Here is a 21,271-nt window from a genome sequence, read left to right as displayed (position 1 = left end):
TGCATCTATACTGTTCCGCATAGCATGAGTATTGAGTATGCGCCTAGCGCTGGACCATCTGGCATTATTATGGCAATGCCAAGTCAAATTCATTTTCCTGCGCAACAAACTCTATTTAGCAAAAACCAGGGCCAGTACCACGAGCCTCCGAAAGAGTTTGTTCTACTTGACTTATTTTCTTAAAAAAAAAAGAGATCAAACAGCATTGACGGTCATCTGGTTATGAAGAAGAGTTTGGAATGGGAAGGAGGCCCTGAATGCTGGTCTTCTACTGGGTAGCTGCCTTCGCTTGTTTGTTTGTTTGTTTGCTGTGTTGCGCTGCGCAATTAGTGCCTAGCGACGCCTCTTTGGCTATTCATGCCTTGACACGGAAAAGGACCGACCGACATTCCGCCGGCACCAGCGCCATCTACGACACACCAGCCATATCGCTGAGGCGCCAGCTACACAGATTGGCAGCAGCCGTGCACTGTTTACGAACACAGACATGAGACATGTATGTGTGTAGTGGCTGGAAATTAAATATTCTTACAGACATAAACTTATTTAAAGCTTTTTATCAATATTTGATATTAAATTTGACTATGTAGCATTAGGCTCAGAAGTCGACAGCATGGCCTCCAGAATTCGGACTTAAACTCGGCCTTTGACAATACAATTACAGGCGATATCAGCATACCTAAATATATTTACATTTCGTCGTAATTAATAAAAAATACGATGCAAGGAACGGAAACATCATAAAAACGTCAATTACAACAGAACACAAAATAAATGAGGCAGCATTATGAACGTCTCTCACATGACCTCTTGTAACATGGAAATGAGATCAACAGGTATGAAAACGTGTACCGTGCTTGACGCAACAAGATATCTCATATTGCACAGACCTTAAATATGATGATTATCAAAGCAATTCAATAATAGAGTCATGAAGGTAGACGACACAACAGGACATTAAAAAAAAAACAGTATGTAGTTGCGTAAAATTATTGCAAGCACGGTGGGCTCCATATTTAAGTGGATGAAGTGCTGATAAATTAAAACACATTACTTTGCAAATGATTTGAATACCAGTTGACAGCACAAAGTGCATGAACGATTTTGCATTTGAATCGCAATTGTTGACAACATTGCAGCTACTCTCGACAAGCAAATAGAAATATCCATTGGCGAGCATCATAGCGTCAAAATCAACAGGGCATCCAAACATACATGCGAGTATACGATAAAGATTTATAGGGGTCAGGAATTATCAGACAAATACTTTAAAAGGATGAGTCTCCTTAGTAAACGGTTTTTGTTCAAAATATTTAGCCAACAGTCGCATTTTGTCTGCATCGCGGCTACTCAGATGTTCACTCCAGTCACTGTTTCTCTTGACGTACAACGTCAGAGTTTATCCTTCGCCAGCCCTATCGCGAGGAGGTCACACCTGAGCCGTTCCAATTCGTCGAAATCAGTCCTGCCTCACCGGAGCCATTCACACCGTCTCGTCGTTGGTTCTCTGGCGCCGAACTTGTGTTTCCATCACGCCAGAGCACGACCACGCCCTCAGGTTACCCTTCCACCACTTGCCTCCTCTCTGACCAGTCACACGTCCCACCGGTCCCACTTTGACCAGTCACACGTCCCACCGGTCCCACTTTGACCAGTCACACGTCCCACCGGTCCCACTTTGACCCGCCACACGTCCCACCGGTCCCACTTTGACCAGCCACACGTCCCACCGGTCAAACTTTGACCAGTGTCACGTCCCACTTTGACCAGTGTCGCGTCCCACCGGTCCCACTTTGACCAGCCACACGTCTCACCGGTCCCACTTTGACCAGTCAGACGTCCCACCGGTGCCACCCCGACCCGCCGCTCACAGGACACCGCCGGACCGCAGGGTGGCAGCCTCGCTCAGCGGCTTGTCTGGCCAGAGGGAGCGCCGAACGCCAGAGTTGGTCGGCGAGTTGTCCCCGCCTGAAATGGAGCGGTATAAAAGACAGTTATCGATAAATGCTACAAAAGCTGTATTAGCAACTCCTTTAATTTGCTCCTTGCTAAATGAATGTAAACAGTAAGCATAATGTCAGCAACACATAATATTTGTCTCTGAGAAGTAGGTACCGCTGCATGATCATGCGTAACGCGTACCGTTCCTCGTCATCAACGGCATTATCTGCTCACGAATGCGTAAATTTGACGCTATTCAAAACTAAACGCATGCAGCTAAAACGGTCTTTATTCAGACGCAATACCATGACACCATGGTAAACGTATAGCATAACAAGACAAGGGAGAGCCACACCAAACCACAAAACACCCATGCTTGTCACATTAGTACACTCACCTTCCCGTGAGGTAGACATGTCTTTTACCTACTCGTATATAGCTCTCACCTGCTCGTAGATGATACATGCATGTAGAATCGGTGTTTATTTGAGGTTATGCGAGGCAAGTTCATGTGAAGAATGCATCAAAATAACACACAATAAAAATGCTAACGCACTGAAGTACACTGCAAATATCATACTTCATCCGGTTTATAGACCGGATGAAGTATGATGTTTGCATATGATGTTACAGTGTTTGCATTGAAAGCCCCACCAGCCACCCCCTCCCCCTCACCCCCCCCCCCCCTCCCACACACACGTACACACATGCGCTAACTGTCGCCTGGAACCGTGACAATGCGAGTATAAACAGTCGCCGTCCTGGAAAAATAAACGGACCTGAAACAGAGCCCTGTTCCGACCGTCGGGAAGGTTAACAGCCAGGAGCGGATTCTGGAGGTGCACATGTTTGCCGTTTGATCGATATCCCCATAGAATTGGTAGTCTGAAGGACTAAGGGATGAATTTGACGTTCTGTTGGTGTTGGTTATCAGCTATTCAACGGAATCGTACCTACTTCATCTTTTATTTCTGCTAGTAATACATAAGTTTCGAGTAAGTAGTGCGAAAATATCTATGGCAGAATGATTTACGTCTTTCACGTTTATTTTAAACAAGAATATAACGTGAGTTACTAGCTTTTTCATATGAACTATAATTACGGGATGTGCATATAAAGACGGACCACCGTTTTCAATGCAAAGGGCACCCAGGCGCGTAAACGGTCACCCTGGGGAGGCATGCTACGGCATTCGTTGCACCGACTGCCTAACGGGGTACCGAAACGGGTAGGTACTAGGTGGTCACTAATAAGGACTAAGTATATCGGTCTAATCGGTCTTATGAGGACTAAGTATATCGGGTGGAAAATAGCGGCAGGACACATACTGCAGTGTTGATCTGAAGCTGAATCATGCATATGTATGAAAAGGACGTTAGCTGTTGGCAGCGGCACCGTGTAACCACAGAGAAGATAACCCGCATCATGCTGGCTGTGTAGAGATCCGTTCAAAAGTTATTGCGAGAAAAAATATGTACCTACTAAGGCCGTTCACAGCAAACTGTATACTCGGTTTCTTCTCCAAGTTCAACGTTTGGCAGTCACACTGTTATGGTTGGGTATATTTGGTGGTTGTTTGAATGTCATGCATAGGTACTGATAATCATGCCAGACCGTGTCTATAGCTACATTAGTATCCTGCATGCTATAGAAACCAGAACCAATGACTGAGTTCCCTTACCTTTGATGGACAGGTTGTGGAGATCCTGTTTCCTGACAGCATTCTGATCGCCGGAGCTCTTTATACTCCCTGTAACTGGTACAGAGTCAGCATTCTCGGCTATTTTTCTTTTATTGGCTACTGATGTAGTGCATACATAAATATCTATACTTTTATCGTCGGGGAAAATAATCTGATAACGCCAAAGGGCTTGAGAGAAATGAGAGTAGCAGGCGGTACCTAGTGTTTGCTTTACCATTGATAAGTCTTCAAATAAAAGCCTTAGGAGAGCGGCGTTATCTCTCTTATTATGCAATTCCCAGCTTTTATGTGCAATTTGCCATCGCTATTTTTAAGTATGGATGCATCTCCTATTGACGGTTTTAGTCACTGAGTAGCAGCAAATGCGTTTAAAGTTAATGAAGCGCGGGTGAATATGAAGCCGAGCCCATTCAACGAAGCTTGAAGTACGTTCCGGCTACAGAGAATGGGACCCTAGCTTCACTTCTACGTTTCTAGAAACATCCGTTCCTTTGTAGAAACTTGTGTGCTTGGCGATATTCATCCAATTACACACTTAGGTGATTGCCTAGCAGTTACACACTTTGCAAAGTGCATCCGACTAACTTTAACGAAGTTATCTAATACCGCCTCCCTTCGACCATCAGCGCCTCCGAACTCTAAACAAAACTCCGTTTGGCACAATATCAATCCCTTGATGGCATCGCGGCGTCTACGATATGACGCTAATTCCGTGTTTTGTTGGCTATCGTGCCTCGGACGGGGGCGTGGCTGCGTGTCTCTAACGGCACGAACCCTACATTGAGTACATAAGTCGTGCTACGCGTCAGAGGCGTGGGCTTCGGACAGGCAGGACCGTGGCCTGGGTCCGTGGGCTCAACAAAAGCCTGGGGCTGGGGGTGACCAAAATCGAGGGCTGCGTGGTGGTCAAGCCGCTGGCTACAGGCGTCAGAGTCGCTTACTGAGGGGTGCTCAGAGCCGTTTTCTGAGGGTGCTCAGAGCCGTGAGGTGCTGAGGGGTGCTCAGAGCAGTGAGCTGGGGGCGCTCAGAGCAGTGGGCTGCGTGTGGCGGTCACCTGATGAGCGCGGGCCGGGCAGCAGAAGCGCAGACTGGACACTGCCGTGTCGACCGCCGCGCAGTCGGGCCATCAAGTAGTGCGCGCCATCCGCCTGGGTCCAGCAGTCGCCTATGTGGCGGCGGCGGTCAGCGTGCGGTATACAGAGAGGTTCCAGAGGTATAGTGGGCGGTGGAAAGGGACGACTGCTCCCCTGCTCCACCCATTCCACAGCCCGTGGAGAACACGCAATGGAAACAGCTCGAACGTTTATTGTGAGACAATTGACAAAGCAATGAGCAAAATGTTTAGGTACATAAGCTTACGACGAATTTTATCTATGTGACTTTTCGTCCGTTTCGTTTTCTAATTTATGTTTTTGTGATAACATTTGAAAGCGTGTCCATTGCGTTCGGCGTTTTGACCATGAGTTTTCACACTCAGAGGTCGGTTAGTCGGCCCCATTGAGCTGGCTCACTCAAAGGTGCTGACCGGGGAGAGGGGGGGTAAGCTCGACAGGGTACATACATCCACGCCAAGCCAGGGACAGTGATGAGCGCTAGTAAAGGGCATAGCGTGAACAAGGGGTGACATGACAGGCACACGTAAAGGTGCACGGGGTGAAACGCTGAGCAGAAACGAAGCGAAGCAGGTGATCTAGCGATGCTCCAAAGACGTGTCGTCCGCTGCCCCGCCAGGATTTTGTGGCAAAGTTTGAAGCCTTAATATTTATCCTCCATGAGAAATTGCACAGCCATCGATTCTCGGATTTGCATGTTTTAGAATAAAGAGTGGTCAGCATTAGCTGAATGTGAAATTAAGGCAGAATCTCTGCAGAACTCATCATTTTAATAATCTCGTTCATCCTTTTCTGAATGCAAAATAATGAGCCCAAAACGAATAAAGAACATGGTTTGCAAACATGAGCAGTTTGTTTTACGGCTCGGATAATACCTCTGTGCACACAATATAGCGATAAACGATGTGATTCGATTATATTATTTCTACAAATCAAAATATTTGATTCAAATATAAACCAATTTCAACTTTCCAACGTTCACAAAAAAAATGTGACAATAAGTCCGGGTGGCGAGCGAACAGCTACAAACGTCCAGAAAGGTAGAGAGCGTAGGCCGACTTCCCAAGCCAAGCTATCCACCACTCACCACCGCCAGACGTACCCTGGTTGCCGCCATACTGCGACCTCCGTCGTCCTAGCAGGATGTCACGGTAGCTGTCCCGAAACGCCGAGCAGCGCGCTCCGTAGGTGATCGGGTTCAGCGCTGAGTTCATGTAGATGCACCAGTAAGACTGAGAACAGCGACAGGGTGTGAATTGAGGTATTTACAGACCTACCAGCCCGACTGAAAACAGCACTATGCTCGTATGCTGTCAGAATCGATAAATGCGGGTTTGTTGCCCCCTTCCCGCTCTTGGTTCAATCGTCAGTAGTTCTCGTTCTCGAAGAAAATGCATAAGTAAAAAGAAATCTCCAGAGTTTGCCATAGACCATGCTATATAGCTAGCTGAGTCACTAATAACAATGGCTCAGAATTTGTCGGCCTCTTCGTTACCTAGTCCATAAATTGACTGTTACACGGCGGTCTCCGGTTCCATCAATAAGCATTCCACGTCTTAGCAATTTCCAGGAATTTCCCGCTTTCCTAATTTGACTCCGCATTCAATCGCGCCGAAGGAACTCTGGGATATGACCAACGTCTTCTTATACAAATTCTGGCCGCAAAGCCGGCTCATTTATCCAATCGGAACACGACAGTGACAAACGAGGCTCAGAGCTTCAATCAATGATGAAGTGATGGGGAATATTTTACCTATCATTCACGATTTGCACCAACTATAAAATTATCCCATTTAAAACCCCGTGATAAACATGTGAAGGACCCCTTCCTACTCAGTACTGGGCATAGAATGACAATAGGTACAATGACGGACATGTCCCGTCCAAGGCTATGCCCCGTCCACTCACTATGGGATTCATGATGATGGGCATGTGCTCCTGGCCGGCGTACACCAGCCCCGTCGAGTACACGATGTAGGGTACGTGACAGAGCAGGAAGCACGCCAGCACGAGGAACAGTGTGACGGCAATCCGCTGCTGCTGCAGCACACGGCGCCGCTCCGCCATGTTGGACGTCTCGCCCATCCTGTGCAGTGACGTCAGCAGTGACGTCAGTACAGAGACAGTGACGCCATTGGTAGGCAGTGACGTCAGGGGGTGGAGACACTCATTAATCGTGAGCGAGTTAGTCAACCAGTCAGTTAAGTGCTTTAATTTATGATATTCCGATGTCGATTTTAAGTTTCTCCGTCTAATCCAATTTGAATATTCATTGATATTTTTAATACGGTATACGTTTCGATAAATATTCAGACTTTATCAATTATACAGATCGATTGTTTGCGATCTGTCAGCAATCGGTGCACACTTATACCTGTTTAGGTGTTGTCGAAAGTTGACGAATATCCTGGTGTAGCAGAATAGCATGACGCCGAGCGGCAGGAAGAAGTTGAACGTGCTGTTGACGGCGCTGTGAATGTGCTGTTTGGAATCGCGCGGGATGGCTGGGCCGCACTGAGTAGCGCCCTCCTTATACACTGCAACACAGCGAACAGTTACAGATTAACGGTCTGTTACGTAGTCGGGTGCTTCTAATACCAGCAATAGTGGAAGTTGTTGCAGTTGACGTTAACACATGCAAGGGCGCGGGAACTACTTTCAGACGGGGGGGGGGCACACCATAACAGAGATCAACCTGGGGTACCCCCAAATCTAGTTTTCTCGCCGGTTTTAGGCCACCTATTTTTCATCCCTTGGCTTCTTCAACAAAAAAGAAAATATTTGCAAAGAAGTGCAGTTTTCCGTCTCAAAGTTGTGAGGCACCGCCACCACGGCCCCAGAGTTGGGGGGGGGGCAAGCTGCCCCCACTGCCCTCCCCCCAGTTCCCGCGCCTATGAACACATGCTAGGTACATAAAACGCTATCATACAAATCGGTCGATGTGGTGTTATACAATACTGAACGAGGCCGGTGTAAATAAATTTTCAAGACCGAGGTCCTTACTAAATTTTTGAACGAGGCCGAAGGCCGAGTTCAAAAATCAGTAAGGACTGAGGTCTTGAAAATTTATCACCGGCCGAGTTTGGTATGTATTTTACTGTATGCCAACGATAAAATAATTGTCTAGACCGAAGCTCTTAGCCATTTTTTTGAACGAGGCCATCCCAAAATGTTGACTTGGTAATTCATTTTTGACCGTGGTCACTTTGCTTACACCAGTTATTACCACACCCCTCAGGCTAATGTATTTGAATAGGCCAGGCATACAGTAAGAATTCGTTACAGAAGACAGATGTTCGTAAAAAAATCATTCCTTATCTTTTATTTCACTGACCGCTTCTGTCTTATGACAAGTCTATGTCAAAAATAGTGAACACCGTTTAATTAACCATACCATGCGACATATCAATTCAAATAAACATGAGAGACATGATACATTTGATAGCAGTAGCAGCTATGATTCAATGAAAAATAAATAAGCTTCCAGCATCGCGCCCATTCAAAGAATGATTACCGCCTACCGGTGCACAGAGCTGCACTGCTCCAGTGAGAACACCTACCCGTATGTGTCAGCTCCAGTGAGGACACCTACCCGTATGTGTCAGCTCCGGTGAGAACACCTACCCGTATGTGTCAGCTCCAGTGAGGACACCTACCCGTATGTGTCAGCTCCGGTGAGAACACCTACCCGTATGTGTCAGCTCCAGTGAGAACACCTACCCGTATGTGTCAGCTCCAGTGAGGACACCTACCCGTATGTGTCAGCTCCGGTGAGAACACCTACCCGTATGTGTCAGCTCCAGTGAGGACACCTACCCGTATGTGTCAGCTCCGGTGAGAACACCTACCCGTATGTGTCAGCTCCAGTGAGGACACCTACCCGTATGTGTCAGCTCCAGTGAGAACACCTACCCGTATGTGTCAGCTCCGGTGAGAACACCTACCCGTATGTGTCAGCTCCGGTGAGAACACCTACCCGTATGTGTCAGCTCCAGTGAGAACACCTACCCGTATGTGTCAGCTCCAGTGAGGACACCTACTCGTATGTGTCAGCTCCAGTGAGAACACCTACCCGTATGTGTCAGCTCCGGTGAGAACACCTACCCGTATGTATCAGCTCCAGTGAGAACACCTACCTGTATGTGTGAGCTCCAGTGAGGACACCAGTACGGGAGTTCGTGAGCTCCAGTGAGAACACCTACCTACCCGTATATATGAGCTACAGTGAGGACACCTACCTACCCGTATGTGTAAGCTGCACTGCTACAATGGGAATACCTACCGGAGTGTGTGAGCTCCGGTGAGAACACCTACCCGTATGTGTAAGCTCCAGCTGCGGCGTGAGGTTGTAGAAGATGGACCAGAGCCAGGCGGCGGCCAGGATCACCACGATCCTCCTCCGAGTCATGAACCTGCTGAACGGTCGCGCCATGCTGATGTACTTGTGGATGCTGCAGCGGAACAAATAGATCTATGAGAGCATGGTTACATAAGCGAGTCGAGCACGCATATTGCATAACATAAACCACATCCCGCTGTTGAATATGATCAAAAGCTAGACATGTAAGGCTATCAGCCTGCACTGAAAACAATTTCACCCAAAACTGGCGAGTAAACCGGTGCCTCGCGGGTACCCCTATCCGCAACCATTTTTAACCACCCTCCCAGGAGTCAATTTAGGACATAACACTTTCGCAATTCACTCTGGAGAGTAGTAACCCTCCACGACTATTCGCGCACCAGTGGCTCGTGACCCCTCCATCGAAAGGTATTCATCGACGCCTACCTGGCAGCAGCGCCCCACAAACCCCTAGGAGATGGGGTTACCCTCCACGCCTACCCTTCGCCGACCAAGTCACGAGGGCCAAAAAAACTCCCACGCTTGACCATATTTGCGGGAAAATATCTATATTATAGCAAGCTCACACCTAGAAAACATCGGTGAGAAAGTTTCACATCGGTGGGAAATGTCACATCGAATTCCCATAGAAATTTCGACATGACTCAGTCACCGGCAGTCATGCAGACCGCCCGAAATCAAGAAGATGTGTCGCTGCTGCTTTCGTGACCTATATAAGAATAAAAATGGTCTCACTTGGTAGTTTCGGAAGAAAAAGCCTTGCCAATAGTCCCGTGATGAATATTGCAGAGGTTTTAAAGATGCACCTTAACAATTGTACTTTCGCCCCCACTTGGAAACCGCCAAACAATGTGCCAACATATAATTGGTTCAAAAAAAAGTTTAAAAATTGTTGTAATTCAAAACTGTATGAGACAACGCCATCTAGTTGTAACAGTAGATCCAACTCCTTCAGGGCAGGTTATGTAAAGGTTCGCCATCCACGGATACGCGTTTACGATGCCTCGAGTAGTTCCAACTCTTTCTGTGAGGGCTGTGCCAATGACTCGACACCCGCGGGGACAATATCCGGTGCTGGGTACCTACCTTACTGCAAACTGTGGGTACAGTGCATATTTACGAGTAATAAGGCAGGCAAGTCTGCTTACCCTCTAGCTAGAATCTGGACATGGCGAGTTAATACACATATACCACCCGCAGAGCAACACTTAATTCGCCAGCTTCGGGTGAAATTGTTTTCAGTGTGTCAAAAACTCGTTTATTTAGAACAATCCTCGGAAAATGCACATGTGATTACGGTTCATTCTCGCTCAATGAGCCATGGGCGATATATAATACGGCTGACCTCGCCACAATCTCTAGGTATGCACTCAAAACTTTTTTACTACCTCCTGGAGAGTTCATTTTCATCAAACCCGCAAGATAATAGTATATTGAAAGGGTAACTCGCTGCTACCATTATGTGCATAGTAACGGTACGTGGTTAATATGAACTTATTCGCCAGCGAAGAGTATTATTACCATGTAAATATCAATATTACTCTCGCGATCCAGAACATCACGAAAACTCTTTCCTCCTGGGTATCGTGACTCGGGTACAGATAGTCGTTTCATGCGTGGATCTTGTTTACCCTCGTGAAGATGATATTTGAAATGGAAACAATCAGCCAATCAGAAACGAGATCGGCCGTTTGCGGTTTGAAGGCCGCGCGCATCTGTCAGTTTTCGGCCGTTGGTCTCCGAGAGCGGATGTGAGCAGTGTCGGTGCCGCGCGGCGTGGCCGTTGGTGATTGTGCTTGTGTGTTGTTCATCGCCTATAGAGCCTCTGTGGACATTTTATTGTAAGTACCGATGTGCTAGAGCATTGCGTGCCTTTGAGTGGTGCTAATTTGACCTGGTTAACAGGACCCCGTGCACGGCCACGTGGCCTAGTGTTGTGAGTACGTACATTAATTTTGTTGTGATGCTACAAGTTTATGCATTTTGTTGGTGACTTTGAAAAAGCCTTGCACTGTAGTGATCCAGTCTCATTATCTCACGCAGACGGGCGACCACCCAGGAACGCCGTCGCTCACTTCAAATATTGTGCGCTCTGCCTAATCCAATATGAGGGCGCTGAATGTCTTGTATTCATATTCAAATTGCATTCAAGTTGTATCGTGGTGTTTATTTACCGCTTGTGCATTGCTGAACGCTTTGTATAAATTTGTATGAATAAGTGAAGAGTCTCACAATGTTCATGGTTGGTGTGCCCCTCGTATTGTTTGTACGGAAGCCAAATATACCTACATTGTTGCTCTTGAAACATTTTTTTTTTAGTTGGTGAGCTCCGGTTAACAGAAGCTTCGTGAAGCTTCTAAAGGAAGCGTCTGTGGGTCTGTTACCATCCTCTGGGGGGTTTACACTAAAGGAAAGAGTAAACATTACCATGTGACAAAGGGTAGGCCATAAGAATATACTCTCTGTAGGAGGGTAAAGCACAGAGTAGATGATGCGTTACTCCCTAAAAAAGGGTTCCGTTAAAGATTTACCCTTTCAAAGAGTGTAACCCAAAAAATGTTACACTCTAGACAAGAGTAAATCAAAAGAGTTTACCATTCAGAAGATGGTAAAAAACGTCTGTGTGTCATGTTACCCCTCCCTGGCGAGTTTACTCTTCATGAAAGAGTAAAATTTACCATCTGGAAGGTGGTAAAAAACGTCTGTGTGTCAAGCTACCATGCTATGGCGGGTTTACCCTTCAGGAAATGGTAAAAAAGTTTTCAGTGTGTAGAACGTTCTGTAAACAGCCAATTCTAAGAGGATGAATTCCTAGTCTGTTGTAGTAGGTCGGTCTGGTAGCCTGTGCCCTGTCACGGGCGACGGCACAAGCCCCCTGACAGGACGCACAAAGCACTCGTCAATCCACTGCCTGTACTGAATCGTTTAAAAGAATGAGATAAATGCAACGACAGTAAAAATCAATTGATAACACGGGTAGAGTTGTCTGTGAACGTGAAGAACAGAGCATGAATGAATAACGAAAAGATAAAAGCTGGTTGAATGATTATTTCCACTTGAAGACCGACACGTTCCAAGGTCCAGTGTATGAAATGCTGAATAGCTGAACGAGGAGAGCCAGAAGAAGCCTTCCTGCTGTTTATTGGACTAATGAGTTCAAAAAGTACTTCTCGGAAACCTGTGACCAGGCGCATTCACCGCCCCTCAATAATACCCCGTAATTTGTTACTGGCGGCCCATCCCAGCGCTGACCTTGGACGCTGATTGGTCTGCGGGTCCTTGAGGAGGAACAGACGGCAGCCGGCGGCGGTGTCCGGCCGAAGTGCCGGCGTCTGGTGGCAGGCGCGGCACCCTCCCAGCGTCAGTCGCGCTGCGACCGGCCCGCAGAAGGAGCATGCAGCCGGCGGTCCGAGTTCTGGCGGCGGCCGCGGCGCTGCTGCCGCTGGCCGCCCCCGCCCCCGCCCCCGCTATGGACGGCAGTGTGGTGGCCGTCTCGGAGAGCGGCATACTGCACCTGGACGCCAGCGGCGCGCTGATCGCCTGGCGACCCGAGGTGTCCCAGTGGTGGCAGGCCTGGCACGTGGCCACCAACCCGCGCAACGGCACCGCCTGCTGGGTCAGCTCGCCCGAGGATCAGAGCGTGGCGGGCGTCATGCGCTGCGCGCCCATCACCAGCCTCAACGAGACCTGGGACCTGCCGCAGCCGCGCGACTTCAGCGTCAGCAAGGTAGACGCCGTCGCCTTCGACTGGGTGGAGGAGAACTGGTACCTGACGGTGTCGCGGGTCAACTACGTCTGCAGCTACATGTTCGATCGGTGCGCCAAGCTGGGTAAGTCGGGCGGCAACGTCAGGTATTTCGCTGCGTACGACATCCCTCACCGGCTGCTGTTCCGTATTGCCACCGAACAGGCTGGCCCGTACAAGTTGGAGGTGGTCAACCTGGATGGAAGCGACGTGCGAGTGCTGCCGACAGAGCTGGGCTACCCAGCAGGCCTGGCAGTGGATCCAGTCAAACAAGAGGTTTATGTTATTGACCAGGGAGAACGGAGCTTTGAATATGCCGTCTACAAGCTAGACTACAACGGCGAAGGTAAGAAGCTTGTGACAAACCTTGGCCGCGAAGGATTTGGCGTAAGCTGGAGACGCTCCATGGATGTTGTTGACGGCAACGTAGTCATCATGCACGGTGACCAGAAGGTCATCAGCTCCATGTCGACCTCAGACACCGAGAGAGTGGACTTGGTGACGGGAGCGGTGAAAGGCGCGACGGTGCCGGCGCTGGAGAGCGTCGAGAAGCTGCTCGCTGTCAAGATATTCTCATCTGCCTCGCAGCCGGAGACGGAGAACCAGTGCGCGGACGCCGGCTGTGTCGAGTTCTGCATTCCGACGGCTGCCAACGGCACGGCCGGCGCGACCTGTCTGTGCCCTCCCGGGGAGAAGCTGGTCGACCTCAGCTGCCACAAGGAGTACCCGCTGTACGCGGTGATCAGCGGCGGCGACAAGCTGCAGGTCGTCGACATGCAAACGAACGAGGTGAAGACCGTCCTGGACGGCCTCACCAACGTCACCAGGGTGGACTTCCTGTGGACGGGCGGCGAGGAGTTCCTGCTGTTCTGGGTGGACGCCGGCAGCGTGTTCAGCGGCCGCTGGCTGATCGGCGGCGCCGTCACCGACGTCCGTACCCTGTTCGAGGCCTCCGAGACGGTCTACGCCGTGGATGCCGCCGTCGACTGGGTCCACCGCCACCTCCTGTGGATGGAGCGCGACACCACTGCCTCCTCGTCCAAGCAGTTCACTGTCGTGCTCTCCTCCCTGGACGGCGCCCACCAGAAGAAAATCTCAAACACCTACGGAAAGAGGAAGCGTGCCATGTTCGTCTTCATGAGCGGTCATCAGGTCGGCTATGCGCAGGACCAATGGGGAGATTTGGAGTTTGAGACGATCGAGATGACAGGCTCCACTGGCTGGAGCTCGATCGGCTCGTACGGCAACAAGTGGCTCAGGTCCATGCCTGACGTCGTTGCCGTCCATCACAGTCTATCGGGAGAGGCGTGGAGGGCGCGGTTCTTCTGGGTGAACGCCGACGAGCAGTCGATTCAGCAGCTGTCCAAGACCAACATTTTCGCCAAAATGGAGCTCTCCAGTCTGCTGAAACACCCAACTCTGTCCGACGCCGGCGGTCTGGACGTGCTGGACGACAGGGTGTTCTGGACGGAGCGCGCCACCGGTCGCCTGTGGACGGCCAACAGTCGCACTGGAGAGGACGCGCGCGCCCTGAACGCCACCACCGCCGGCGGCAGTCTGCGGCTGCTCAGCCCGTGGCGCCAGCCGCCGCCCGACCCGCGATTCGTGGGCTGCGACGTGGCCACGCGAAGCGGCTGCTCGCACTTCTGTGTCACCGGTCTGGAGAGCTTTGAGCGGGTCCCGGTCTGTGTGTGTCCCGACGGCATGGAGCTGGCTGACGACAAAAAGACGTGCCAGTAGGACCAGCGGTGTCGACACCCGGTCGTCGCCCACCAACGCGTGAGGACATCAGTGGCCTCAGGCCTGGTGTCAGGACTGACTGTGTCCAATCTTGTAGCATGTTCATTGTTCGGCACAGTGCACACAGAAAAACTACTGCCGAAATGTATGGCACTGTTTTTTCCTAGATGACAAAGGTAATGAATTGCTAATAAACTGGAAATGTGGTCGGTCATATACTATACTGATGCACGCCTTACTGGAATTGCCAGTGCGTACATAGGTAGCCCTTACCAATTTTGCCTTGTTCGTCCCTTAAATGAAGGATCACGCAAAAAAAAACTGCCTATTGCTTCGTTCGATCGCAAATTAAAACGGCCCATTTGTTCCGCCTCTTCATTGAAGGGACAAAGGAGAGGCGGGGGATAAAGTTCGCACATGAGATTCACGAGACGGCAGCTAAACATCGACGGTAGGAATCGATTGACGATTGCTACTATTATTTTGGCGATCAGACAAAGCCTTGATAGGTATAATTTTAACGAGTCCCGCATCGTTTGCTAAGAGAGGCCGGCTACGTCAGCATAAAAATCATGTTTGATTTCTCTGTCCTCTAATTGATCTAATCCTACCCGAGTGTTTTTTTTTTTAGCGAATTCCCACTCATATTACAGTGGTGGGTTCGTCTATGCTCCGTGGTTTCGGTTCGTACTTCGTAGGTATTCGTTTCGGATTTCGATACTCTCGGTCGTCGGCTGAAGCTCGGGTCTCGTAAAACACTTCGCAGTGGCGGCAGAACACCTTCAATTGAAGGGGGGGGGGCAGTGCCAACTTTTGATCCCATTCTTTCCATGCAACGCCCATAGGGCTAATGTTAAAATGCCCAAATCAAAGGGGCGTACCTATGGTGCCCCGGTGCCCCCCTCGTTCCGCCGCCTATGACACTCCGAATTAAACGTCTGAGGTCAAACATCGGGTCTCACGCTTCCTGAGAGACATCTAGCGGCTGAGTGATGAGGTACCGTGCTTTGCGGCACAGCATCCGTCAGGCGTTAGCGTAGAGAGACATCTGGCGGTAGGATAATCAACTATTTAAGCATATCGTGCTTTGCGGCACAGCATCTATTAGGCGTTAGCGTAGGCCGTAGAAAGACACCCGGCGGTATAGTATTAACTAGCTCATAGAGCATAACGACCAAATGAACAGCTGCCCACGATTAACAAATTTCGATGTTAGATCATTGTTGCACAGTAGCTGTTCAAGTGTTCACGGCTGCGGCAATGCATTGGTGGTCCTAAAGAGCTCAAGCGCACAACACATCATCGTAGACAAGTGACAGTATGACAGCTCAGTAGGTAATGACACCTGTCCTGTCACAAATCAATGTTGACAGCTATGGTTGTACACAGCCGACAGTCGCATAAGCCCTGTTGACAGTCGCACCTGTCCCCTGTTGACAGTCGCGCCTGTTGACGATTGTCTGTACGCGCTCGGCCGTCAAACAGGGCGCCGACTGCGGTGACACCGTGTCGACCTTTATCGCTGGACCAATATCATTATGTCGGTGGGCGCGGACCGTTTATTGCCTCAGGCGATGTGATTGGTTCGGCTGCCGGCGCGGCCGACAGGCGGCAGACGGGGGGGGGGGGGACACGCGCACCGACCATCTGACCCGTCCACCGGTCACTACAGCTGGGTGTCAGAGCATACGAAGCGTGCGTTCGGCATATGGAAAATGGGGGACAATTTTCCGGGATCACCGATAATTATTTGGTATTGGAGGGACCATCGATGCAATAAGTCATGTTTTACATTGCTATTGTTTCGCTAATGTTTCTATTGCTCGTTGTTATGTCCGTTGTGCAAGGTGTCAGCCTAAAACACCGATTGATTCCGGTGATCCCGGAAAATTATCCCTCATTTTCTAAATGCCGAATACACGCCTAACATCACTCCATCCGCCGAGTGACGTTCCAGTGACGTCCATCAGCCGCACTGACGTCTGTTTCCGCCGCACTGACGTCTGTTTCCGCCGAACTGACGCCAGAGGTCAGACCCCACAGCGTGGTTCCGATCACCTGGCTAACTCGCTCGACCTCTCAGCGACGCGCCCATCGGGCCGGCGCTAGCTCCGAGTTACGGCGCGTCTTTACGGCCACAGGAAGGCATCAAAGGCATTCCTCGGCCGCGCGCCGCCTCGTGCCGGTGGGGAGGGGGGGGGGAGGAAGGTCACGCGACAGGTCTGTCAGTCAGGTGCGGGCCCGCCCACGACTCGTCGCAACGGCACACGGCACATGGCACACGAGACGAACGCAGAGAGGGAACGGCTGGGCCACATGCAGGCTTCATATATAAAAGCATGTGTTGTGTTACATAACATAGCTATTTATGGACATAAAATGCAGTAAATGGGAGCATTTCGTGGTAACTATTTTCTCGTAGCAAAACAGGGTAGTGTAAACTTTTCTTGACTAATCATCGCATTTGAAAAGTGAAGTCAACCTCTTCGCCCCCGATCACTGAACTGTTTCACTCGTTCAGTAAGCGGAATCTGTTTCAAATAAAGGGTAACATCAGACTCCGTAACCCATTCGCTCCAGCACTGCTAGCGAATCGAGTCCGCTGTTTGGTCCGTGAGTCCACTGCCAAACGGTCTCTCACGTCTCTGTGGAACTGCGGTGGGCCTCAGCCCCCCTGGGACCCAATTAAAAGGCACCATATCCTCACGGTCATGGGGTGGGAGTCCATTCTAAAGCCAGCTCATGGCCTGGGAAGGTCTGCTTGTTCCACTTGATAGGAGCATATGTATACAGGGACACGGTACATATGCACAACGTGATTTTGTCGAGCAGTGTCCTGTGGCTAACTAACGGGAAAAGATGAGAGAGAGAGAGAGAGAGAGAGAGAGAGAGAGAGAGAGAGAGAGAGAGAGAGAGAGAGAGAGAGAGAGAGAGAGAGAGAGAGAGAGAGAGAGAGAGAGAGAGAGAGAGAGAGAGAGAGAGAGAGAGAGAGAGAGAGAGAGAGAGAGAGAGAGAGAGAGAGAGAGAGAGAGAGAGAGAGAGAGAGAGAGAGAGAGAGAGAGAGAGAGAGAGAGAGAGAGGAGACAAATAATTGTATTAAAAAAACGTAGGTCTTCTCGTCGAAACAAAGAAATAAGGAAGCGTCTTATAATTCGCTATTTTCAGACGTTCGAGTTCAGACAATTGAATACTGGGCCGTCTTTTCCACCACGTGGTTCGTGTAATAGTCCAGTCAATTAGGGATGTTACCAAGGGACGGCCAACACCAAGGCAAGTCCCCCACAACGGTGGAAACAAGAAAATACCGCTCCGGAACGCTTGTATAAGAGCTCGGCATACATTTATCACATCCGTACCGGGTCGGTATCAATATTTATCGAGAAACAGCCGTGTGATGTCAGATGACATCACAGGACGTCGAATGCCTATCGCTGCTCACCAGTGCCTACCAGACAACGGCGCTCGTCCTATCATCTGCCTATTTAGTAGCTTTGGCCGGTGAAGTCCGTGAAGATGTGTTATCTACGTGCGATAAAGCTATCGTGAATATGGTCATAATTCGTGGATATCAGAGAGACGTCATAGGAAGACTCTCCCATCTCCAACTGCCGATAGCTGAACCTGAACGTTTCACTATGAAGGAAGTGTCTGATCATATTTCAGCGTCGTATCGTAAAATGTTGCTATGGTTAAAGGAGAAAACTGACTACAAAAGCAGCGTAATGAGTATGCCGGTAGGTCATGTCTAATTACTTCACTTTGAATGTGTGCCGACTGATCCAAGGGTCGCCCCACTTTAGTTTAAATACGGACTTGAAGTTCACGAATGTCTGTTGGCTTTGAACATCCATACCATGGTCTCAGAAGTCAGAGCCCACTGCTTGCCATCAGTCTTACTGATCGTCTTATAGCTTCATATCCACCCCATCGCCCATCCAATCAACCCCTCGACGCCGGAGCATTCCTCACCAGACCCACCAGACCTTCAAGACCCACCAGACCCACCAGCCAGCCAGCCGGCAGCTACATTTGTCTGGTTTATCGTGCGAACGACCCGAGGCAGACGCATCGCCAACTGACGCTCCTACCGTCGCGGGCGAGCGCGGCCGTTTATAAACAGTCATCCAGTGCCACCCCGGGAGCCAAGCCGTGCCCTCCACGCGCGCACTTCGCGGTGTAAACAGGCCATTACGAGACTCACTGGGATTGGAATTCGCTCACAGAGCTGATGAGATGGAAGGAACGGAGGGTGAAGGTGGGGAGATGAGACTGAGTAACGCTGATAGGGATGAGGAAAGAGTACCTAATCTAGAAGAGACTAGAGACTTATCTTGAAAGGGTAATCTTGTCACGGAGAGTGATGAGTCTGTATCTAGTTATGCATTGAAAATCCGTTCGAGTTCACAATGCCGGAGGGCAGCTTATTTCATTGAAGGTTGGTACTTTAAACGATGGGTGATCGGCGTGTAGCTATAGTTACCAAATACCTGCATGCATCATAACATACGCAAGCAAAAAATATAACGCGTCGCTTTTTGTATGATTCGCACGTTTCAACTTTAGAATACGCCAATCGTCAGCCCCAAGGATCATCGAGCCACATTATTTTGAGTTACAACATTCAGTTCACTATCCCCCGTTCCCGCCCCCGTGCCGCCGTCATGGTATAAGTGCAGCAAGTCACTCACCTGATGTGCATCATGGTATGGATGGAAGCCATGGTGCCCAGTCCGAACGTGAACCCGTTCAGCTGACAGAGCACCTCTCCGAACACCCAGCGGCCCTGTGTGAGCGTCACCAGCGCTACGGGCATGTTGACCAGCGCCGCCAGCACGTCCGTCACTGCCAGGTTCACCAGGAACAGGTTCGTCCGCGTCCGCATCGAGCGGAACCGGCACACGCTCAGAATTACCAGGATGTTGCCGGTGACGCTCACGATCATGAATACGACGATGATGATGCTCAGTGCGATGACGAACGGCGTCGGGTAGCGGTGGCTGATGTCGCCGATGGAGCCGTTGCCGTACAGCGAGCTGGAGCCGCTGCCGCTGGTGTTGTTTCCCATTGGGGACCCGCCGCTGCCGCTGCTCACAGAGCAGCAGCGGGGTAAACGCGCCTGTCTGCCTGTCCGCCTGGGTGTTTGTTTGTCTGCCTGTCTGTCTCCACGGATTGCCGTTTTTCTCCAATGCTGTCCGTCTGTCTATTTGTCTGTCTTCACTGGGTAGCGTTTCTTTCCACTTGTTCTGTATCACTCACGCAACTCACGGACACAGATCTGAAGTCGTAGACAGTAAAACTGCCACTGGAGGAAACGCTGACTGTCACACAGTCGGGCCAGGTGATACGCGTCCCACCTTTAGCGCACACCTCAGACTGACTGCCGACTCCGTCTGCCCAACCAACGGATATTGATATAGGGACAGGTGACACGGCACGTCCCTCGTCGCAGAGCACACCTCAGACTGACTGCCAGCTCAGTCCGACGATAGCGCCAGGTGACGCGGCACGCGCGTGCTCCTCGGCGGAGCGCACCTCAGACTGTCGGGACGTTCCGTCCGACCAGCCGACGGTCGTCGGTTCGTCGGCTGACCGGCCGGTCAGCAGATCTGCGTCCGACCGAGGGTGCTGCTCGCGTCGATGAACGAACACCTTTCGTCGGGCACAAAAGGTCCAGAGTCTGTTACAGAAAGCAGCTGAATTTGCTCGCTTCAAGGGTATCGCGAAGTAGCACAATCAACAAATTTAATAAAATCGCTTAAGTTTCACTTTCTTCTTGCGACGTCTATTCTAGAATGCCACCTCTTCGCCAGGTTTGTCATCAATTCACTCTTCTAAACTGTTAGCGACTGAGCTGTCGGGAGTGACAACGCCTGTCAACTATCTATCTGTATCGGTCCACCCTCCACCTTGCCACCTATCCACTATCCACCCTCCGATGTCCACGTGCTCTCTTCAACCTCTTCTGTCCACTCTATACCCTCGCGTGCTCCACATGAACGCCACACACCCCGCGTGGCAGCGGTCACCAGAAAGCCCACCGCCGGTTGGCTGATGAGGGCCCAGTGTTGACAGATTCCGCCGCTGTTGACAGATTCCCGTTTGGTTGTGACGTCACTGATAGTCACCGGCTGATAGGAGGGCCGCCCACCAATCAGGGATCGGCAGGCGGCACTGCGGCGCAGCCTACCTAACAGGAGACGGCGGGGCACAGGGGTGTCCCTGACAAAACCTCGGGGGTGTTCTATATACATAGACGGGCCCCGAGTCTGACCCAGGTGCGTCTCAGACAGAGCCCAGGGGTGTCTCGACAGAGACGACGCGTGTCCTAGATTATCCCCGGCCAAGTGTTTAGAACGGACCCCAAGTGGTATCCGAGAGAGACTAGAGGGATCCTAATGGACCCAAGGGTGTCCCCAAGACAAATTCCAGGACTCAAGGGTGATCCCTGGACAAGGTTCAGGGTGTCTAGGGGTCTGGGTCAGACAATTCGCCAGAGAGTCACCGTTTGGTCTGTGGACCGAGCATGATATCGCGTCGGTGCAGAGTGCAATGGGAGCTCTCGGCCAGCTCCAAAGGAGTACGGCGTGTGGGCCGTAAATTTCCTTATCGGTCCGAGCAGACTCGATTTCACGTGCTCATCGTACAATTGATCACTTCAGGGGCTTTTTGAA

At 50.4% G+C, this 21,271-nt stretch overlaps 1 protein-coding gene across 3 annotated transcripts; it reads right to left on the bottom strand.

Annotated features, from left to right (window-relative positions):
- Positions 1-668: 668 nt before the first annotated feature.
- Positions 669-20,667, bottom strand: LOC122368185 (histamine H2 receptor-like). Of its 3 annotated transcripts, none has more exons than XM_043341887.1 (8): positions 19,289-20,667; positions 9,070-9,206; positions 7,130-7,292; positions 6,664-6,841; positions 5,858-5,987; positions 4,698-4,808; positions 3,623-3,691; positions 669-1,968 (listed from the first exon to the last, which is right to left on the bottom strand). In XM_043341887.1, exons 1-8 carry the CDS (start codon positions 19,663-19,665, stop codon positions 1,868-1,870), a joined length of 1,266 nt encoding a protein of 421 aa, XP_043197822.1. In that variant the 5' UTR covers positions 19,666-20,667; the 3' UTR covers positions 669-1,867. The 3 variants fall into 3 exon arrangements, with proteins under 3 accessions (XP_043197822.1, XP_043197821.1, XP_043197823.1); XM_043341886.1 differs by having other exon boundaries at positions 3,623-3,697; positions 19,289-20,664; XM_043341888.1 differs by lacking the exons at positions 3,623-3,691; positions 4,698-4,808.
- Positions 20,668-21,271: the final 604 nt, after the last annotated feature.

Source organism: Amphibalanus amphitrite, unplaced genomic scaffold (assembly GCF_019059575.1).
Source record: "Amphibalanus amphitrite isolate SeventyFive unplaced genomic scaffold, NRLGWU_Aamphi_draft 000930F_arrow, whole genome shotgun sequence".
Classification (NCBI taxonomy): domain Eukaryota; kingdom Metazoa; phylum Arthropoda; class Thecostraca; order Balanomorpha; family Balanidae; genus Amphibalanus; species Amphibalanus amphitrite.
The sequence above is the reverse complement of the archived record's forward strand: the minus strand, read 5'-3'. Positions and strand labels throughout refer to the sequence as shown.

Excerpts from the sequence above, each read along its gene's own strand:
- LOC122368185 (XM_043341886.1), bottom strand. The coding sequence starts at position 19,665 with ATGGGAAACAACACCAGCGGCAGCGGCTCCAGCTCGCTGTACGGCAAC. Across the intron at positions 6,842-7,129 it reads TTTCGACAACACCTAAACAG|GATGGGCGAGACGTCCAACA; the intron begins GTATAAGTGTGC and ends GTCACTGCACAG. Across the intron at positions 4,809-5,857 it reads GCAGTATGGCGGCAACCAGG|GCGACTGCTGGACCCAGGCG; the intron begins GTACGTCTGGCG and ends GCCGCCACATAG.